At 37.7% G+C, this 22,639-nt stretch overlaps 1 protein-coding gene across 1 annotated transcript in view; it reads left to right on the forward strand.

Moving 5' to 3' along the window:
• Nucleotides 1-6,787: 6,787 nt before the first annotated feature.
• LOC140160440 (uncharacterized) overlaps nucleotides 6,788-22,639 on the forward strand; it is a 73,573-nt gene continuing 57,721 nt past the window's right edge. Inside the window, 2 exon segments of the mRNA XM_072183676.1 lie at nucleotides 6,788-7,122; nucleotides 17,562-17,703. Of these exon segments, the coding sequence (XP_072039777.1) occupies nucleotides 17,682-17,703 (22 nt within the window). The 5' untranslated portion in view covers nucleotides 6,788-7,122; nucleotides 17,562-17,681.

Below are 22,639 nucleotides of genomic sequence, written 5' to 3' on the forward strand. Positions count from 1 at the left end.
AGAGGGCGCTTTTCACTTGCACAATTTTTTTGAGACAGGTTGTAGTGCTTATATGTTGTTATACTGTATTTGTCCGCCCTGCATGATCTTTTATACGATCTGTCCTGGGCTTATTGTATTCCTTTATTGTTCAATGGTTTTATATGTATTTTGATAATAAAGTGATTTGATCTCTCTGGCTTTAAGGGAAATTGACAAGAATTAAGGGAAATTGAGGGGAATGGGGGAAATTAAGGGCAATTTTGGGAAAATGAGGGGAAATTGGGAACATTGAGGAAGTTAAGGGAAATTGAAGAGAATTAAGGGAAATTGAGGGAAATTGAGGTGAATTAAGGGAAATTGACAAGAATTAAGGGAAATGAGGGGGTTTAACACTTTTGATGTCAAGGCGCTTTTTTCCTGAAAATCGTGTGGCCATCAAAAGTGTCCGAAATCGGTTTCCGAACACTTGCGATGTCAAGACGCTTTTTTTCCGAAAATTGTTTGGACATCAAAAGTGTCCGAAATCGGTTTCGAACACTTTTGATGTCAAGACGCTCTTTTCCCGAAAATCGTGTGGACATCAAAAGTGTCCGAAATCGGTTTTCGAACACTTTTGATGTCAAGACGCTTTTTTCCCGAAAATCGTTTGGACATCAAAAGTGTCCAAAATCGGTTTCCGAACACTTTCGATGTCAAGACGCATTTTTCCGAAAATTGTTTGGACATCAAAGTGTCCAAAATCGATTTCGAACACTTTCGATGTCAAGACGCTTTTTCCCCGAATATTGTTTGGACATCAAAAGTGTCCGAAATCGGTTTCCGAACACTTTTGATGTCAAGATGCTTTTTTCCCGAAAATCGTTTGGACATCAAAAGTGTCCGAAATTGGTTTCCGAACACAATTTATCAAATTTTGATTTTTTTTTTTTTTTTTGTGGATGGTTTTCATACCTAGTTTTTGAAAATCAATAAGAAAAACTTTTTTACTGAAACAATAATTAGTTACGGTGTACGTAAATTTTTGGGTCAAAATCACGCCGTTTGATCATTTTCTCCAAAAGTAACCAGTTTTACATAAATCTGACGTCACCGTTGGATTTGTCAGGTCATTTCCATTCTAAATATGTATACTTTAATATACTTTAGTTCAACAATTTGGAAGTTACAAGACCAAAACGTTTTTCATAATTCCATGGTTCAGACCAACCTTAAACGCGGCAGTGTATTTAAAACTGCATGAAAATGCCACATTGAAAATGCACTTCAAAAATGTAAATCAAAATATTTTTTCATCATATTTGGCTATGAGCTCATTAATTATTCATGAGCTAATTTGCATAAAGTTTACATAATTAATTATTAATTGTTTTACTAAAAGCTTAAAGTCAAAGCTTGCCAATGGTCCCCGGGTAGGTAAAGTCTTATTCAGATTTCATTTGACAGCTTAACCATCGCGTATACGTGCGCGACGTCAAGCGTGTGCATTGGACCTTGTGCAAATAATACGCGCTGGACGGCTAGCAGTACGCTTAATTTGTAAAAGGGAATCTGAATAAGACTTTAGGCCTACATTACCCAACCGATATTCCCGGGCCGATATTGCAACGCGTGTATTTCAATGGGACGATTATTTAGGGCGCACACCTTCTAATTCACTCCGCGCGCGATGTAATGTAGATGAGTTCCGGTAAAAACGAAATCTTTTTTGAGGTATTTTGGGCCTTTCTGTGGACTTGTAAGGAAAAGGAGAAGCATGTTATAGCTTAAATAAAAGTTTCAGACCTATACACGAACTTCGATCCCAAAAAAGTTGCATAATCCAATTTTTGAAAAAAGTAGGCCCTCGGATTGAGAAAATGACCAGAAACGGGTTTTCAGGGTAAAAACGGGTCGAAAATGGTCATGGTGCTGTTTGAACGCCCATATCTTGAAATCTAATCGGAAGACTACCGGTACATTGAAACATATATTAAATTTTCATCGATTTGCAATCGATTGGTGGTATATTTATGTTCAATTTGTTGCCGAAAAGCGGTTCTTACATTAAGCAGACTGGCAGACTGGCTGATTGGCAGACTGGCAGACTGGATTGAAATTTGGCAAAAGTCATAGAACTTAAAGTGAAACAAAAGGATGTCAAAGTCATTTGGAGTTCATTATTGCAGATTAATGAAAATTGGCGGGAACAAAAATGTCAAGTGTAATAAAAAATTGTGCATGGCCATGGAAATAGGTATGACATACAGGGTGTATCAAAATGATTGGTACCGGGCTATGTGACATTTTCAAAAATATATCAAAAATATATAATTGCTAATTAATATTGTTTTTGTACTATAAATGGAATGGGGCATATGTTAACTTGTTGATCTATTAATCTGAAGTTGATAGGTTGATGCATCTGGGAGCTATTGTCATTTAAACGAAGATCGACGTAATCATGGTTTGACTTACACAACACAAGATGAATAGGTTTACTGCTTGAACCATTTATTGCATACATACTCTTCAATATCTCGCCTCAGTATACATAACATAAAATTGCTTTACACATGCTTTTAGAAAGATAATTCATGAAGTCCCTGCCTTACGACTCTGGCAGTGTGAGGTGAAGCCCTATCTTGAAAGAACTTTTAACACCTGGAATGGGTCCATTCTGTAACTGCCCATATCAAATTTTGAAGCATTGCAAGTTATAGCATGTTTGCATGGGATACGCCTTGCTCTTAGAAACTGTCTCCTAAATCTTCTCTGCACTTCTCCATAGCTTATGAATGCACACTGAAGTGTGGAATACTATGGAGCCATTCCAATAACTTTTACCATGCAGGTCTATACTAACCTACACTGTCTACAGTCTATAGCCATTCTAACACACCATCTACTTAGTAATCTCAATAATACAATTTAAATTACCGCCCTGGATGGTGTTGATACACAAACTTCTTTCACCCCACCTAAATTATTCAAGTCAATAATATTACTCTCAAGCAATAAATATTGATTATAACATTTAAAGTTGAGCACTCTCTGAAGAAACTTTAGTTCATTACTTTGGATTATAACATTTATATATATTATGAATGAAGAAATAGGCAAGGAAAATATTAAACATTTCTATGATTTTCAACATATCATCCTCACAAGGTATTTGCAGTAAAATAGAGCTTTGAAAATGGTGCGTTACTGATCCAGCGTTACGATGAAAAGTGATTAAACACCTACTTTCCTTTAGAATCATGTAACATCTGAATAGAATGTGCTATCTTTATTATCTAAAATTCTTAGAGAAGATAAAACTACTATAATTACAAATATTTAAACAATTTACCCCAAACTGGTACAAAAATAGTAAAATAATTCGGCAAAAAATGAGAAGTCTTCGGTACCAATCATTTTGATACACCCTGTACATTGTACCATTAGTTGTTTGTAGTTTCATTCTATAACCCATGCCTTGCTATAACACCCACAAAAATTAAACTGTTTGGACTGAAATTCCCTGTTTTATATAATAAATGTCCTGATTAAGATGCCTATAATTGGTCAGCATACCAAATGTTATAACCATCAATAACCAACAGAAACCCTTCATGAATGAATCCTCTAGAGCTCTGTAGGCCTACTACTTGAATGAATCCATTGTGGTATTATGAGATTGTTACCATTCTGCATAAATTTTATTTCTAGAGTTTCTAAGTGACGAGTTATAATTATGCAGAGTCCATATTGGAGTTCGAGTATGTGGTGTTGGTGGTGTTTTATGGCATGGGTGTTACATTTTGTTAGTCATGGTGGTGGTGGAAGTTGAGGTGGTTTAATATGTGGGGGTGTGTGCGTATAATGTGTTCAGTGTGTTTGATGCAGGTATGCGTACCTTCAAAATCGGCACAATGCATATATCCGCGTCGGTACTTTGTACTTCAGAGTAGACTGACTGTACATTCTGTGCTGGGAACTTCCATTTTATTTGTTGTTATATTTTCTATTAATACATTTTGTTGATTTATTAATAGTTGGTTTATAAATCACTAGAGCTATATAGGCCTACATCCGTATGCATATTAAAGCTCATATGCCCGTATGCACAACAGCAACATAGTCTGAACCTATATGACCTTTGACCTCTGTTTGATGACCTTTGACCTTGGATGACATTAATTAATTAATTTTACATACATGCATACATAACATTAGCCAAATTATAGTAAGATTCTGTACTTTTTCATTGCTATAAATTTACTAGTTTTCCACATGCTAATCATAATACATGTATCATGATTAGTAGGGACCTATGTGTATGCCATGTAATAGGAGCCTACCATAAACTGGTGTACAATTATGCTAATATAGGGAGTGCTTGCTTTGCCATGTAATCTCATGAATCCGAACATGTGTTCTATGATATGACCATCCATTTTCTTTGCTTGGTTACTACAACTAAGCATTACATCACCCCTTTTCTATAAGACTATAAAATAAAGTCAAGGACTCACATATCCACCTTTTTCCGGTGATATTGTGTTAGACCTCATTTGGCACTTATTTATATTTTATTTGACACTTATTTTGGCACTTTACACATTTTAGTGTGTTTGTTCTGAATGACCCCCTTTTGGCAATCTTGTATCCAATTTATTGCCCCCTTTTTTCCTCACTGGGGGTAACACTCCTCACAAGACCCAGGTAAATATTCATATTTCGGTGACAACAAACCTCGGGAAACATGAAGGTCAAAGGTCAGGTCAAAAGGTCATTAAAGGGTTACATGCCTTGCGATTGTCTGCGCTCTGTGAGCGCAAATTATCTCTAGTCAATTTAATTCTTGAACAAAATACCCCTCTTGTATTGAGCAATATAATTGGTTGACCCACAGGCCAATAGATCATCCTCTAGTGATCCTATTATGATACTTAGTAGCCATTATAATGTCGTTTGGGTAAGCTGTGTTTGAAAGATTTAGTGTGGTCAGACATGGTGGTGGCCTAGATTTATAATAGGATGAAGAGTGGTTGTCAAATCTGGAAATTGTGCCAATGCATATTAGCATTGGGATATTATGGTAGGCCTGCAAAATTTAAGTAGTAAACTTAAACTCACCATACTCAAACCATGGAGGTATATAAATAAATGGAGAATGATCGCCAGAATTCTAATCTCTTAAGCGGAGATTATCCGATTACCTCTATTCAATGAGTCACCAAACTTGAATGACTAGCCACTTCAGCCAAGCTATTGATCTCCACGATGGTTATGAAATTTCCTCATAGGAATTGACCCTACATTGACCCGTACCGGAAGGCTTGTAAAAGAGACTGTATAATGACGTCAGCTAGTCAATTAGCTGTTCAAAGTCGCCAGTTTTGATAGCTTATAGTTTCAATGTATGATTGTGCGAAAACCCGATGAAATTTGGATGTTCTGTTCTCAAGTTATGAAACTGTTTTCAACACTAGTTGTGCCGTAACTTGACAAATATACTTAGTTTTCATGTTCATATATTAAGCTTTTAAGGGGGTCTGAGGGAGTTCAAATATAGTGCAAATGAAAGCAAAACGTTTTTACCTTCCGATTGTGAAAAAATTATGTTGGGCCAATTTGGGCCAATTGAGTTAAGAGCGAGTAAAATTTACCGGAAGTACTTCGAATTCAGCTAAAATCTTTTCATCATCATTAAACTTCTCATTTTATAATAAATAATTATCAGTATTTAGGCCTAAATGATTATTAATATAATTAATTAGGGGCCATCATTTTCTTTGGAGGGGGGTTCCAAATAGGCCTATACCGGGGGGTCATAACTTTTTGGAAAGAAAAATAGGGGGTCATAGCCTAATTTAATTTTTCAAGAATCATGACCAAAATGTAGGGGGTCACAATATGACCACAGATATAGGCATACAGATAGGGTGTTTATTTTATTCAAAAAGACTGATTTCAATGCAATTTTTTGGCGAAAATGACATTTTGATATTAAATTTTCTGAAACATGAGCACTTTCCAATAAACATTATAAGTAACTGCATTTAGCACCCCAATGAAATAAATGACCAGTGAAACAGACTTAACAATGTAATCAGCTTAACATAATCAATATCCCCTGAAATTGCCTATTCAACAATATTAATTGGTCATAACCAACGTAGTACAAAAGATGCTTGGCTAGATCATTCTCCATTTATTTATATACCTCCATGCTCAAACTCATTGATTTTGGGTAGCATAGTAAATGGTAATTCTTTTCTCCCTTTTGGGAAAAGGTTTTATAATGAGGTGGGTGGGCCCATAGCCATCTAGTGAACCATAAAACTAAGTGGTCTCCACTATAAATCTCAAATTCAAATATTTTGTAAAACTAGGTGATTAGACTGGCTTTTGAGCATCATTTAATTTATGAAAAACAGAATGAATTCAAAAATTTTGTTTTTGCTTTGGCATCAAGTTTGGGGGTTGTTCCTATATGCATCACATCATTCACTTGCCCGATATTAAACTCTGCCAGTCTGCCAGTCAGCCAGTCTGCCAGTCTGCTTAATGTAAGAACCGGGCAAAGAAGAGACGTGTTTTCACGTGTATTTCAATGGGACGCGCTATTGGTGGTGTGCGCCCTTTTGGGAGCACACCACTAAATCAATGCACCATTTGTGCAACCCTACTGAGTTCCGGTAAAATACAGAAAGTTTTTGAGGTATAATGGGCTGCTCTTTGGACTAATAATCGGAAAAGAGTACCGAATTATAGCTTAAATAAAAGTGTAAAGCCTGTGCATGAATTTGAATCACTAAAAAAAGTTGCATTTTTATAATTATCGAGAAAATAGGTCCGCGTATTAAAAAAATGGCCAGAAACGGGTTTACAGTCATGAGAGCATGTCAAAAACAGTGAGGGCGCTGTTTAGCGGCTCCTACCGGGAAAACGAGACGGAAGACTACCCATACATTGAAACATATGTTAAACTTTCATCGATTTGCAATCGACTGGTTATCCTTAAATTTCTCAGAAAGCGCCGAAAAGGCCTCAAAACGAGCAAACAAAACTGGTGTTTTTACACGCATTTCAATGGGACGATTATTTAGTGGTGTGCGCCCTTTTGGAGAAGACAAGCTGTAAATAGTTTACCGGAAAATTTATAGGAAAATGGTGAGTACGCAACGTGAATTTTCTTTGTTTTTATCACATTAAAACCATGAATAAATGACATAATTGTACTGTATCATAATCGTAGTGTAGTAAAGATCACCCTGAAATGTTAGGGATGTTTGCCCCAAGTTATGGTGAGTAAAAGAAAGGATGGAGTTTCCATTAAGACAGACAGACAGACAGGTCAATAATAAACAGTTTTAATCTTACTTTTGGGTCAGTCCATGTCGAAACAGATTGAGTGTACACCCACCCTCTTGGATTTTGCTCTCCTTTGGCTCAGGGGTACCTTTCATGGATCCCTAGGTGAGGTCACAAGAAAAAATTCAAATTCCATTTCGTTTGCGAATGGCGGGCAATCAAAGTTTGGCGACCTCGACCAAAATTGTGAATTTAAGGGGTCCAAATGACAAAGTGCTCTCTTTGAGGGGCACTTTCTTCTTAATTGAATCAGTTGTGATCCTCTTTTTGAATGTGGTCACTCACTGGCTGTGTCTGAAATACCTAATGCCAAAAAGATAGATTTGAATTTCGTTGGGATTTCAGAGGGGGTCAAAATCAGCACTTCGTACTGTTCAATCAAATTATCTTGATTTTGAAGGACCCATGATAATGTCACAGTGCACTTATAGGTCCTAATTATGTTCAGAATGGATTAACCATATGCCAATGTCTATGAGCAATTCAAAAAGAGAAATTTCTAGACCCCTACAGAATTTTAGGCCACCCCTAAAGTGGTTCAGCCACAAATGGCACTTAAAGTCGGCAAATTTTGACCCCTAATAACTTTAGGTGTACACCAGATATGAATTTCTAGTCTTTTGCATCTGAAAGAATGTAGTTTAATGTTACTAGGAACATAAGATTTGTTTTGTATTTTTTGTGTTTTAGTATTAAGTTGGCGCTTTCAAAAATAGTCATTTTTGCCTAACATACCATGCATACAGGATACGGTACAAAATGCCAATTTTAGTATGATATTTTTTATATTTTTGATCACTTTATAGCCATTTGTATTATTTATCCTGATATTTCAAGTTGCTCTTGAGTCAAGTAATAAGAAAAACTACTTTCTAATCCTCTGTATGGATTTTTAAGGGGTCAAAATGTACTTCCTGGCAACGATGCACATGCAAAGTACAGGTTATGGGGGTCAAATTTTCAGAATGCTCCCAATTATGTCAAGTTATATATCAAATTACTCGTATGGTCATGAGGATTCCAAAAATGTATAGTTTGTTATGTGTCAGACCTTTCAGGAGGGCGCTATGACGAAAAAATGTTCATAGGTCAACGACCTTTTGAAAGTATCAAAACACAAAAATACAAAACAAATCTTATGTTCCTAGTAACATTAGACTACATTCTTTCAGATGCAAAAGACTAGAAATTCATATCTGGTGTACACCTAAAGTTATTAGGTGTCAAAATTTGCCAATTTTAAGCGCCATTTGTGGCTGAACCACTTTAGGGGGGCCTAAAATTCTGTAGGGGGTCTAGAAAGTTCTCTTTTTTTGAATTGCTCATAGACATTGGCACATGGTTAATCCATTCTGAACATAATTAGGACCTATAAGTGCACTGTGACATTATCATGGGTCCTTCAAAATCAAAGATAATTTGATTGAACAGTATGAAGTGCTGATTTTGACCCCTCTGAAATCCCAACGAAATTCAAATCAATCTTTTGGGCATTAGGCATTTCAGACACAGCCAGTGAGTGAACACATTCAAAAAGAGGGTCACAACTGATTTAATTAAGAAGAAAATGCCTCTCAAAGAGAGCGCTTTGTCATTTGGACACCTTAAATTCCCAATTTTGGTCAAGGTCGCCAAACTTAGATGGCCCGCCATTCGAAACGAAATTGAATTTGAATTTTTTTGTGACCTCACCTAGGGGTCCATGAAAGGTACCCCTGAGCCAAAGGAGAGCATAATCCAAGAGGGTGGGTGTACACTCAGTCTGTTTTGACATGGACTGACCCTTTTTACGAATGCCAGCTATAGCATGCTAGGTGAATTCAAATTTGCCGTCAAACTACATCATTTTATATATCAAATTAAAGCCCTTGAGTAAAGAAAGCCAAAACTGAAAACCTTTTTGTCATAGCACTTTCCGTAGCAAAGTTACATCTTGTCAAAGATTGACTTTCATCAAAAAGATTCTGCTAGCAAAATAAGCCCTTTCGCAATTTGAGAACAGAGTGCACAAGCTTTCTCCAACTGTTGCGATCTTGGGCAATAAGCGAAACAATTTTGTTTGGCTGCAGCATCCCTTCAGTATCTCCCAGGAGGTGCTGTACTGTCCACGGCCATCCCGGTTTCCTCTTCCCATGTGGAATATAAAGGGCATATTCTTTCACAGGCTCTTCATCTTCAAGACGCAGTATATAGCCGAGAAATTTGAGTTGATGAATCTTGACTCTGGCAACCAGTGGAGTGGTGCACAGTGACATCGCCCCGATATCTTCATAGTAGAAATCGCCATGGTAGGTTGAATCCACAGCCACACATGGCTATTTTATTCGGACCTGATGAGATGCATATATTATTATTAGCGAAGTGACCTGACTAAGGCTATGACAATAGGCGGGTAATTGATTTCTCGCTGTGTGAGCAAGCTTGTATACGACATTGCGGTCAATGGTTAATATACTGTCTCCACTTGAGTGAGTGCCGCTATAGCCTGCTGCGCGCTGTAGTCCATAGGCCTACAGGACCAACCCCGGGGACCAACGCAATATAAAATTGAGAGTTTTGGTCAAATTTTGAGTTCAAAGCGCACGGCCAATTTTCAAAGCGCCGCTAACGACTATAATATCTGTTCAACACGTATTTTCAAGTGTATGAGACCACATCTGGTTTCTTGAGAAAAATTCATTTACGGAAATATTCATCATTTTCTAACCCACTATCCGAAGATTTTCGTCTGATATCAAAATCGTGCATAGCAATTCACGTGTATCGATCCCGTGTATTCATTTTAATGTCTCTGCTACACCAAATAATTATTAGCCAGGCGATGTCGGTGTGTGGTGTTGGTCAGATACAATGTCAACTAGACTTAGCTGTGGCCTAACCCACGAACACAGCCGTGTTGTGACCCCTAATGACCTTTGACCCCAAAATATATGAAAACGCCCATAGACATTGGCTAATGTCAATGCATGGGTGCACTTTGCTATGTTACTTGTGGCAGAAGGGGCATTTTGAAGGTTTTTGTCTCAGACCGAAGTGACCCCTTAATGACATTAAACACAAAAAAAAAAAATACCACATATGAATTGGGTAACCACAATTCATGTGTGAACATACTCGATACTGTCCTATGTTTTTCTTATCAAATAACATTTTTGAAGGTATTTCGTTTTATACGGAAGTGACCCCTTAATGACCTTTGACCTCAAACAAAAAATACCACATATACATTATGTTAACATAATTCATATGTGCACATACCGTCACTCTCCTATGTTTTTCTTAGCTAACAACATTTTTTGAAGGAATTTGTTTTTTTTACCGGAAGTGACCCCTTAATGACCTTTGACTTCAAATCTGTGTATGATTTATAGACACTGGGTAATAACAATGCATGTGTGCAAGTAGCGTTTCTGTCCTGCGAAATTTGTGGGAGAAGTAGCATTTTGAGTTGAAATCACGTTTTTGACCTCTGTGACCCCTACGTGACCTTTGACCCCACGAGTTTCATGTGACATGTAGGGGCACGGTCAGTGATGGTTCTGACCAAGTCAGGTCAAAATCGTTGTAAGCATGTCAGTGCTAGAGCAAATGTAATGGTCGACAGAAGAAGAAGAAAGAAGAACTAGACTTAGCTGTGGTCTAAGACCACAAACACAGTCGTGTTGTGACCCCTTAATGACCTTTGACCCCAAAAATCTACGAAAACCCCACAGGCATTGCCTTATGTCAATGCATGTGTGCACATAGTATCACTATGCCATGTTAGTTGTGACAGAAGGGACATTTTGAATGTTTTTTGTCTTGGACCGGAAGTGATCCCTTAATGACCTTTGACCCCAAATAAAAAAATATCACATATACATTAGGTAAACATAATTCATGTGTGCATATACCGTCACTCTCCTATGTTTTTCTTAGCTAATAAAATTTTTTGAAGGAATTTGGTTTTATACCGAAGTGACCCCTAATGACCTTTGACCTCAAATCTGTGTATGATTCATAGACACTGTGTAATAGCAATACATGTGCGCAAGTTGCATCACCGTCCCCACGTAATTTGTGGGAGAAGTAGCATTTTGAAGGTATTTCGTTTTATACCGAAGTGACCCCTTAATGACCTTTGACCCCAAATAAAAAATACCACATATACATTATGTTAACGTTATTCATTTGTGCACATACTGTCACTCTCCTATGTTTTTCTTAGCTAATAAAATTTTTTGAAGGAATTTGGTTTTATATCGGAAGTGACCCCTTAATGACCTTTGACCTCAAATCTGTGTATGATTTATAGACACTGGGTGATAACAATGCATGTGTGCAAGTGGCGTTAGTGTCCTGTGAAATTTGTGGGAGAAGTAGCATTTTGAGTTGAAATCACGTTTTTGACCTCTGTGACCTCTACGTGACCTTTGACCCCACAAGTTTCATGTTACATGTAGGGGCACGGTCAATGATCATTGTGACCAAGTTAGGTCAAAATCGATGTAAGCATGTGAGTGCTAGAGCAAATATAATGGTCGACAGAAGAAGATGAAGAAGAAGAAAGAAAGAAAGAAAGAACCTGTAAAAAAAAAGACACAGCCGTGACTAACGTCACGGCTGTGTAATACCTGCATCAGCACAGCCCATGAATAGCTGATGGATTTTCCCTTGTTGATTAATAGTACGGACATTATAAGTAGATATTACAAGAGGTTTGAAGGTATAGGTATCCCAGGCAAACCTTAGTTAACACATTTACTAGTCAGCGAAATTCGCCGAGACCGGGGCCCAAACACAATGCATATTTACATAGAAATTTGAAATTTTTTTGAGAATAGGCTGCTGAAGGAAACCTACATAAATATGTTTTCTATACTTCACCTGACCCAAATATATGATTTTTTATGGTGATAATCAAGTCGCACATGGAATTTTAGAGGATTTTGATAGCAGTTCCATTAAAAAAGCTGCTATCGCCATGAGACGTAAGATCTAGAAACACCCCTAAATGCCGCTTTTGGGGAATTTTGCTAGCAGAATCTTTTTGATGAAAGTCAATCTTTGACAAGATGTAACTTTGTTACGGAAAGTGCTATGACAAAAATGTTTTCAGTTTTGGCTTTCTTTACTCAAGGGCTTTAATTTGATATGTAAAATGATGCAGTTTGATGGCAAATTTGAATTCACCTAGCATACCTAGAAGGTAGACAGGCGACAATAATCAGGGCCAACAGTTCGTGATGGTGTGCCACGTTCCCGCTGATCCGTCATGGAGTCAACAGTAGACTGCCGCTCATCTACCCTCAGAATTTTTGGAAATTTGCTTATAGTTTTCATTGAGTTGCAGGGAATTATTTTAGTCCAGTCCCAGCAGCTTTACGGGTGATCAGCCCTGTTTCAGCTTATTTCTGGACACACAGCAGCCGAGATCTACCAATATGCAGTAGTTCGCCTCTGATCTGGAACATGTTGGCCAGTGTTGGAAGGTTGACCAATGATGACATGTTCAACACCAGCCTATTGACCGTTGGGAAGTAAATCTTCCTCTTTCGCTCTTAGGCCCATGATGAAAATACAGAGCCATTGAGATAGGCTTGAAGGCTTCTCCAATATGAAGAGAATCACTATGTCCTTGTCCCCTTAGAATACTCAAGAAAACAAAGATGGAGCTTGATGTTCATGGCAAGAGACCTTAGAACTAAACTAGCCCTACCAGAAAAACAGCACCCGATCTCATACCTGCCAACATTGTAAAAATAAAAATCTGTACAGGGTGGGCGCGACCGAGCGCCTGCTGAAGCACACACACTCACCCGTAAAAGGCGCATACTTGCCAACCTTTGGAACTAAGGTCTGTGTCTAATTAGAGTAAAGCTAGAATCGAAACAAAACTTTGGAAAAAAGAAGTTATAGACCCTAAATTACTTGTTATTCAAGGGTTTTTTTAATCAATTTTTTTTTTCTAAAAAAAAAAAAAATTAAGTTTTTGGCAACTTTAGAGAACCACTGGACCTATTCTGAAGTGCTACAAATGTAAGATCATTCACAGGTAATTTGAAAAAAATTTGAAAAAAAGATTACGAAAAAATTACAGTTTGTTATCGTAAACCATTAATAACTAACTGTTTACCTCTTCATGTATCACATACATGTATTATAGATGCATTGGTTTCCATGCATTTATAATACATGTATGTGCTACATGAAGAGGTAAAAAATGGTTAATGGTTTGCATATATTAAAAATAACAAACTGTAATTTGTTCGTAATTTGTTCTAATTTTTGTTACAATTTGTCTCCTTTGACAAAATTATTGTTTATAACTTTGGCATGCCAGCAGGCTGGGTAGAAATTGGGGAGGTGAGAAATTACACTTGATTAATTGTATTTCAGATCTTGATGCAATTTCATAAATATGTGTGTTTACCATTTATGTATTTTAATACTTGTGTTCTCACAAGTTTTCCAATATAATAATTATCTACCTTAACCGTAAATGTGAACTGCAGATGTTAAATGTTACTACTGAACTTTTGTTAAAGAAAGTTTTTGATTTGTGAACTTTTGCAGATGGAATGCTGTATTATTTCTCAACGTATAGAGCATATTTATTTATTTCCTACCAGTGGACAATCCTATATGTGGACTTTTATCCATTTCTGGAGTGACTTTCACTGACGTTTTATCTATTTGTTACTGTTCTATGTTATTAGCATGTCGATCTTACATGCTACAACTGAATTTACAACTGATTACCTCCATATTTTTCTACACTTTCTTCATGTATGATGACTTTATCTCAATGGATAATTTTCCAGCATGGACAGTTTATAATATATCTCAAGAGACTTTATGAATTATATTAATTTCATAACCATCTGTCTTGAACATATTTACTATTTTTGTACCATTCATATAGATTAGAGGGTATTTGGTGAAAGATTTATCACTAAAAATATGTAATAGGAGGGGTCATGTGAGATAGTAAATATCATGCATAAAGTGAATAATTAGAATGTTTACAGGGGTACTACACCCATGTGGTAAATTTGTAACTATTTTTGCATTTTTCTCAAAAAATAATTACACACTGGTAACAAAAGTTATGTATATTATTGGGGCAAGGAATCCAATTACTACACTGAAATTTCAGTGACTCAAGACAACCGGTTCAGTATATATTATAGGAAACGAGGTACACTTGTTGATGATCCTGTTGCTTTTGGAACATCCTAGTGGTACCTTATTTCTGATCATAAATAACAAACCGCTTGTCTTGGGTCACTGAAATCCCAGTGTAGTAATTGGATTCCTTGCTATAATATACATAACTTTTGTTACCACTGTGTTATTTAATATTAGTTTTTGAGAAAAATGCAAAAATAGACACAAATTTATCGAGGGGTGTAGTACCCCCTTAAAGAGAAAGTTAAAGGTTTAACCCTTGTACAGAGTTAAAATCCTGGTGGGAGTAAGTGGAACTTCTAAAGCAGATGAAATTCCTAGATGACCACAGTTTGATAGATCTATAAGTAATGGTCACTTTCTTATCCTGTTTTCCTACTAAAATTATTATAAACCCATTTCAATGTGGTTTAACCAAGGAAATTACATGTCAACATATTATTAATTAGTTATTCTACCTTGGTCAAACCATCCCTTTCCAAGAACTCAGATCATAAAATAAATAAATAAATGTAGATATTTATATAGCGCTTTATGCCATAAACAGCCTCAAAGCGCTTTACATTTATTCCGCCGTTATTAGAATATGTCGGAACCACGTTTGCTGCCTACAAATGGCGCAGGGTTCATCAGCACAACGACTGTGACTACCCCTAACAGCTTCCCATTGCACCTGGGTGGGGTGAGGCAAGCGTGACAAAGCGCCTTGTCCAAGGGCGCAACACGGTGGCGGGACGGGGACTCGAACCCACGCACGTCAAGCAAGCTCTCAGATTATGAGTCCAAGGCCGTAACCACTGAGCCACCGTGCCCTACGGCACGGTCATCTCTAGGGACCCCACCCACTCTGTTGGTGATCTAGATCCTACTCGTCCTGAGATTGGTCTTATGTTAATATATATCTAAACCTACTTGGAGGCTGGTGATTGGTTAAGAATAGTTTGGTACAATCACACTTGGAAGCTTCCAATTGGACAATAGATTAATAGGCCTACTATGTAATGTCTTTTCTATGTATATGTATATGGAAAGAATGATGTGATTTCATTTAGTTAGACTCCTGATACTGAACAGAAGAAGTAATAGTCAAGCTCCGCTTCTAGATAGCGATATATCTTATTGTATTGACACTATATAACTACTATAATAAACCAGGAGAAATACAAAAGGTGTGAAGTTTGGATATGTGTTAAATGTGTAACTAACCACGCTACCCTACCAACCAACTTCCCAACATTCAGCATTCTATATTTCCTTAAAATTATCACATTTTTGTCACCAAAATACTATGAAAATGATTCAACAAGCTATGCAGAAATTATGTGCGATGAATCATACAGATTTGACAAAATTTTACATAACTGTAGACAGTATTGGAATATCTTGATGATTTTTAGGCATTTTGAAGGGCAACATAAGTATAATAAGAAATCAAATATTGCGCCCTCGTCGCTACCTCCATAGTAATCGAAAGTCGTAAAAGTAAATCCGATAACAATAGAGGGTATTGATTTTTATTTAAACTTTTGATCCAAACACAAGGAATTAATTCCTACCTTGGAATTTTCAGATGGTACTCCATCTTTCATCAGGTCAAAGGTCAATTAATTCCTACCTCGGAATTTTCAGATGGTACTCCATCTTTCATCAGGTCAACCTTCGACCTGATGAAAGATGGAGTACCATCTGAAAATTCCGAGGTAGGAATTAATTCCTTGTGTTTGGATCAAAAGTTTAAATCAAAATCATGATTTATACCAACACAGATGAACTTTCATGAACAATAGAGGGTATTCATTACTTCATCATTTATGTGGTTGCTCATGCATAAAATTCCTCCACATAGGCTGTTTAGCGTAATCGGGAAGTGACCTCTTGAAATGATATCACACTGATCAGAGTAATCTTTATGTTATTACAGCGAGGCCCACATACAATATTCAACACAAAGTGAACGATGTTATAACTTGGAGGGCTAACAACCGCCAAATTCGACTGACGTGTGTACAACGTGGGATGCTATGAGGAAATTGTTCATGCATGTGTGTTAATGGTTCGGATAGCGGTTACTTAGCAACTCTTGTTCCGCTTGGGTTTATTGAATACACTCTATATAAAGTCATCAATATGTCGTTTCCATATTCGGCTGAACTATTGGGTTCAGCTATTAATTTTTGGATGCGGTATGCAGCTGGTTGGGATGGTTATGGCATGGGTCGTTAAAACCACTAACCGCGAAATGAGGATTTCGAACTAGTTTGCCCCGCAGGGCTTCAAAGAACCACAAACCGCAAAATATGGATATCCAACTAGTTTGCCCCGCAGGGCTACAAAGAACTGCTAACCGCGAAATATGGATATCCAACTAGTTTGCCCTCGGAGCTTAAAAAACCACTCACCGCTGAAATATGGATATCCAACTAGTTTGCCCCACAGGGCTACAAATAACCATTAACCGCGAAATATGGATATCCAACTAGTTCGCCTCGCATGGCTTCAAAGAAGCACAGAAAAGATTTTTTAAACTTTGGCCCCTTTTTACGTTTTGAAACGTTTTTTTGGTAGATATCAATTTCAGTCATTATTAGGCAACGCAAAAACTTTGAAGAATGTCTCTCATGTACAAAAGAATAGGAAACTGAACAAAGCCAAGTGCTTTGAAATTTTCTTTTTACCCTCTGAAATGGCCTTTCCTGTGGTGCTAAATGTGCAGAAACCATCTGGCTTCGGGAGGTTCGCTACCTCAACCCCCACCAGGGGCCCTTAAGCTCCGCTCAATACGCTTCGCAAATTCAGGATTTTCTTGGGTCAGCCTGTGAAATTTCTGCGCTCAGGATCAAAAAATTGTGACATGTGCAAACGGGGGAAAAGATTTTTGGCAGGCAGAGGGGGTGGGGGAAAGCAATCTTTGGGGGATGAGGGGTGCAAGCAATTTTGGGCGAGCTGTTTGGAAATTTTACCCAGGGGGCTCATAATTATTGCACAGCCCCTAAGTAAGTGATAAAAATCTTAATCATATTTGTAAACTAGTTTATTTAAAAAAAAAAATTCAATTTGTTCCACTGCAGGTCACTGATTAAGTACAGCGTCCATGACCCAATCATCTTCATCCATACCAGTACTAGGACCAGTAATTGGAAGAAGCATTCCTCACATTGTGTACACCTGCCTGATACATTGTGAACACTATGAGTTTATTTGGTAAGAAAGGTAAGTGTGTTTCTCATGTGATATTTGTTAATCTGTTTATTGGTTACGGTCACTACTCCCTATTTCAGAAAAATACAGCACTAATTTTTTGGGATTAAAAAATATTCAGTTTTCCCAAATGAAACACAGCTCAATCCTAATCATTAATTTAGTCCTAACTGGAGATAAAAGAAAAAGTTCACTATTTTTCTAATTTCTTAATAAAAGAGCCAAAAACATGCATTTTCGGCATATTTCTGACAATCGAATCACAAAAATCAAAGACTTGGAACAAGTCTAAGCATTCAAAATCTTGAGTATATGCCAAATTTTGCTCTAATTTTCATTTTTTATGCCTCCACCGCGAGGCATACTGTTTTTGCAATGTCCGAGCTTCCGTCCGTCCGTCCGTCCGGATGCTGTATCTCGGGCATGGATGGGCGGATTGACTTCATATTTTCAGGATAGGTGGGTCATGGTCAAAAACTCTGGCTACTTTTTTTTGGGTGGAGTTCAAGGTCATATACTGAGGTCAAAGGTCATTTGAGGTCAAATCCGAGCTTCCGTCCGTCCGTCCGGATGCTGTATCTCGAGCATGGATGGGCGGATTGACTTCAGATTTTCAGGATAGGTGGGTCATGGTCAAAAACTCTGGCTACTTTTTTTTGTGTGGGGTTCAAGGTTATATACCGAGATCAAAGGCCATTTGAGGTCAAATTACTAAAAACTGTTGTATGGGCATAAAACTTGGTGGGTACAGTCAACATTTAGAGATAGGCATGAGAAAAATCTCATTTTTCACCAAAAATCACATTTTTCACAAAAATCTCATTTTTTACCAAAAATCACATTTTTTACCAAAAATCACATTTTTCACCAAAAATCACATTTTCACCAAAAAACAGATTCTCAAAGCATAATAATGACAAAATTGAATGGATCCTTTACAAGACGATACACAAAGATATTGGTCTGCGCTGTGAGTTTAAAGATATCGTGCTCGGCTATCGCCTCAAGCATCGATATCTTTTAAAACTCACAGCTCGACCAATATCTTTGTGTATCATGCTCAATCCATCCAATTTTATATCATACTTGGTCACAAACACCACTGACCATGTCCCCACATGTTACATGACATTGAACTCCATTTGACCTTTGACCTGCTCACAATGGCTAAAATGCGATTTTTACTATAAAATGTATCTTCTTCCACAAATAACATGTGATGGTGACATGCTTAGGTCATGTGACTTGACTTTGGTCGGTGTCTATAGGGTGTTCACAGATAAGGGGTCAAATGTCATTAAGGGGGTCATTTCCGGTCTGAAAGCTAAAAATATTCAAAAAATCACTGTTTTTACAAATTACATAGCAGAGTGTTGCCATCAGCACACATGCATTGCTACCAACCAGGGTCTTTAAGGTGTCTACAGTTTTGGGGTCAAAGGTCATTAAGGGGTCGTTTCCGGTCAAAAACCAAAAGTCATCAAATATTTTTATTTTTTTTATCTCAAAACGTGAGTGACATAAACTTCATATATGCATTAGTGTTACCCGATGTATGCACGGTATTTTTATTTTTTTGGTCAAGGTCATTTAGACGTCATTTCCGGTTTTAAGCTAAATAACTTCAAGAATTTTTACCCCCAGATGAAATGAGGCACATTTTACTCAAAAGTTTTGCTGGCATATCTGTCAGGAGTATCTCCATTTATTTGTAAACCAGAATTGGATTTAACTTCAGCTTATCCAATAAAATACGGACCCAAAGGGTACCGTTATAATACATCAAACTTGGCTTAACTTTTCAAGTGAAAACTTCTCCAGAGAAGTTTACATACATTTATTGAGTCAATCCTTTAATATAAATTCCTTAGAAAAGTGCATATACATTAATCCTACTTTCCTGAAGCCGGAAACATTCAGGAAAGTAATCTGGATATTTGACATATTTCGTTCAACTTCTCATGCACTATTTCTCAAATTTATTAGTTACGAATTATTACTATCTGTAAACACTTATACAATTACCTATGGTGATCCAATTATTTTCATATAATTGGATTCAACATTAAATTTGTGGCCCTGTCCCTTTTTTACCGCCACAATTTTTGACCTGGATAGTCTTTACTTTCCCCGTAAATACAGAGTCTGTTCCCATCTACATGTACACACAGTGTTGGCTCACCCGTAAGATACGGGGCCCTCCCGGGAATTTCCCGAGCCAATTCCTAAATTACTCACCCGTAAGATACGGGGCCCTCCCGGTAATTTCCCGAGCTCATGCCTACACTACTTACCCGTAAGGTACGGAGCCTCTCCGGAACAAAGCGTGGCCCAACTTCTCACAAAGAAGTTAACCCAACTTAATTCCTTGTATAAGATACGGACCCTCAAGGGAATTTTCCCGGGCCCTTTTGCACACACACAAAGTGTGGCCCAATCTTATCTTATCATAGAGAAGTTAACCAAAATTAATTCCTTGTAAGATGCATAAATGAAATGCAATGAAGAATGAATGAATGAATGAATGAAAATGAATGAATTTAATACGGGGCCAACTTCTCAGAGAGAAGTTAACCCAAGTTAATTCCTTGTACAATACATTTTAAATGCATGAAAGAAATGAATGAATGAAAATGAATGAATGAATATGGGGCCCTCCATGGTATTACCCCAAGCCCTTTTGCACACACGCATTCGTGGCCCCACTTCTTGTCTCGCAAAGAAGTTAACCCAAATTCCTCGTAAGCTAAGGGGCCCTCCAGGGAATTTCCTCGGCCCCTTTGCACACATGCAAGTGTGGCCCAACTTCTCTTTTCGCATAAGTTAACCCAAATTAATTCCTCATAAGATACGGGGCCCTCCGGGGAATTTGTGTGGCCCAACTCCTCTTCTTGCAGAGAAGTTAACCCAAATTAATTTCATGTAAGATACGGGGCCCTCCAGGGTATTCTCAAGCCCTTTCCACACTCGCCAAGTGTGGCCCAACTTTTTAAAGAAGTTAACAGCAATGTATTAACCGGCAAGCTACAGAACCCTTTTTAAAGGGATTTCCTGAACACCTAGATCTGTATACCCAAATGTGGCCTAACAACCTCTCCAAGAGAAGTTAAAATGTGCACTTATTGAATCCTCTCCCTTGGTCAGCTTAACTGCCCTCTTCCTGGTAATTTGCCCATGCCCAGAAGCTACCATTAAAACGCAGACTGCAATACCCTTTAGGTCTATGTACCTCTATATCCCGTACGATATGGATGCCTTCCCAGCCAACTAATGCTCCCAAGTGACTGTCCACAAAGGTATTGAATACTGGGATATGACCTAAATTTTAGGTGTGGTGGGTGGGAAAATTTTCTTCACATTGGAGATCCAACCTTCTCCTTCCATGACAGATAAAAATGTGCCTAATCCCTGAACCACTGGCAGTGTCAGAAGGTTATTAACCACTTCCCATTGGCTACTTCACACAATAGACCTTAAACCCCATTGGTCCTTATATAAAGCCATTACTACGCAACCAATCAATAAATCAATCATATTGATTTGTCCAAGCACAAGCTATGGACCAGGGTTAGACTCTTTCACAGGAGGTAAATTTGTTTATTGTATAGATACAATAAACTAAGCATAGTAGATTTTTTAAATTTAAACTATAACAATGCATTTTCTCGGTGTAGATGAGGTTTTCTTTATATCGGGGTCAAAGGTCATTAAGGGGGTCAAAATGTCAAATTTGCCAAATTTTTTTTTAAATTACGGAAAAGTGGCTATATCTCAGCCTATGGAAGACGGATTAAGCCCCTATATGCTACAGTGATGCACCATTAATGGTGGGGGAAGTCTATAATAGCCTCGGCCCAAATGGTCAAAGTTTAAGGTCAAAGTTCATTTCGGGCCATCTTGTCTGCCATGTCGCGGCATGGCTGGTGGTCTAGTTTCTTCTTTCTTCTTTCTGTCAACCATTACATTTGCTCTAGCACTCACATGCTTACATCGATTTTGACCTAACTTGGTCACAATGATCATTGACCGTGCCCCTACATGTCACATGAAACCTGTGGGGTCAAATGTCACGCAGGGGTCATGGGGTCAAAAACGTGATTTCAACTCTTTTTTAGTTTTAGGCCTATTTGATTGATTCGCTGACGTGACTGCAGTGAATCATGATTGATTGTTTTTCACTTTATATAATTAGTTTGTAGGCCTGCTATGTCTGTCTTGTTGAATATTCTTCCCAAATTCGATTTGCAAATAATTGCTTTTTGATATTGTTGTTGATGTTATTGTTGTACCCTATTAGGCCTACATTGTAATCTGGGGAATAGCAGCATTGATTTATTTCATCAAAGATATCAAGGCTATAAATTCCAAATCAACACATTTTCCAGGGCGTAGCTTGACGAAGTGCCCCCAATCAATTAAAAAAATTATAAAATCCTTATGAAAATTGCCGAAAACGGCTTGTGCCCCCCGGCATCCGGCCCGGCATGCCGCTCCTCATGACACCCCCGACTCACGAGCTCCGGGCACGAGCTAAGCCAAGTTTCATAGCCTTTTCATGTCTTGACCGTGGATCGATATTCTATTGTAAGTAGGCCTACGTCCCGATGCGCTTGTTCATTTTCTGCATGGCTGTTTCTGTTATGAACTTACGCCCTCTGAAATCAAGCGCATGAAAAACTCTCGTTTAACCTTAAGGGTCACTTCCGGTATAAAACGAAATACGCTCAAATATTTTTATTAGCTAAGGAAAACATAGGACAGTAACGGTATGTTCACATATGAGTTGCAGTTACCCAATGTATATGTGGTATTTTTTTATTTGGGGTCAAAGGTCATTAAGGGGTCACTTCGAATAAAACGAAATACCTTTAAAATGCATCTTCTCCCACAAATAACGTGGGACAGTGACACCACTTGCACACATGCATTGCTATTACCCAGTGTCAAT

Source organism: Amphiura filiformis, chromosome 9, assembly GCF_039555335.1.
Source record: "Amphiura filiformis chromosome 9, Afil_fr2py, whole genome shotgun sequence".
In the NCBI taxonomy this organism is placed as follows: Eukaryota; Metazoa; Echinodermata; class Ophiuroidea; order Amphilepidida; family Amphiuridae; genus Amphiura; species Amphiura filiformis.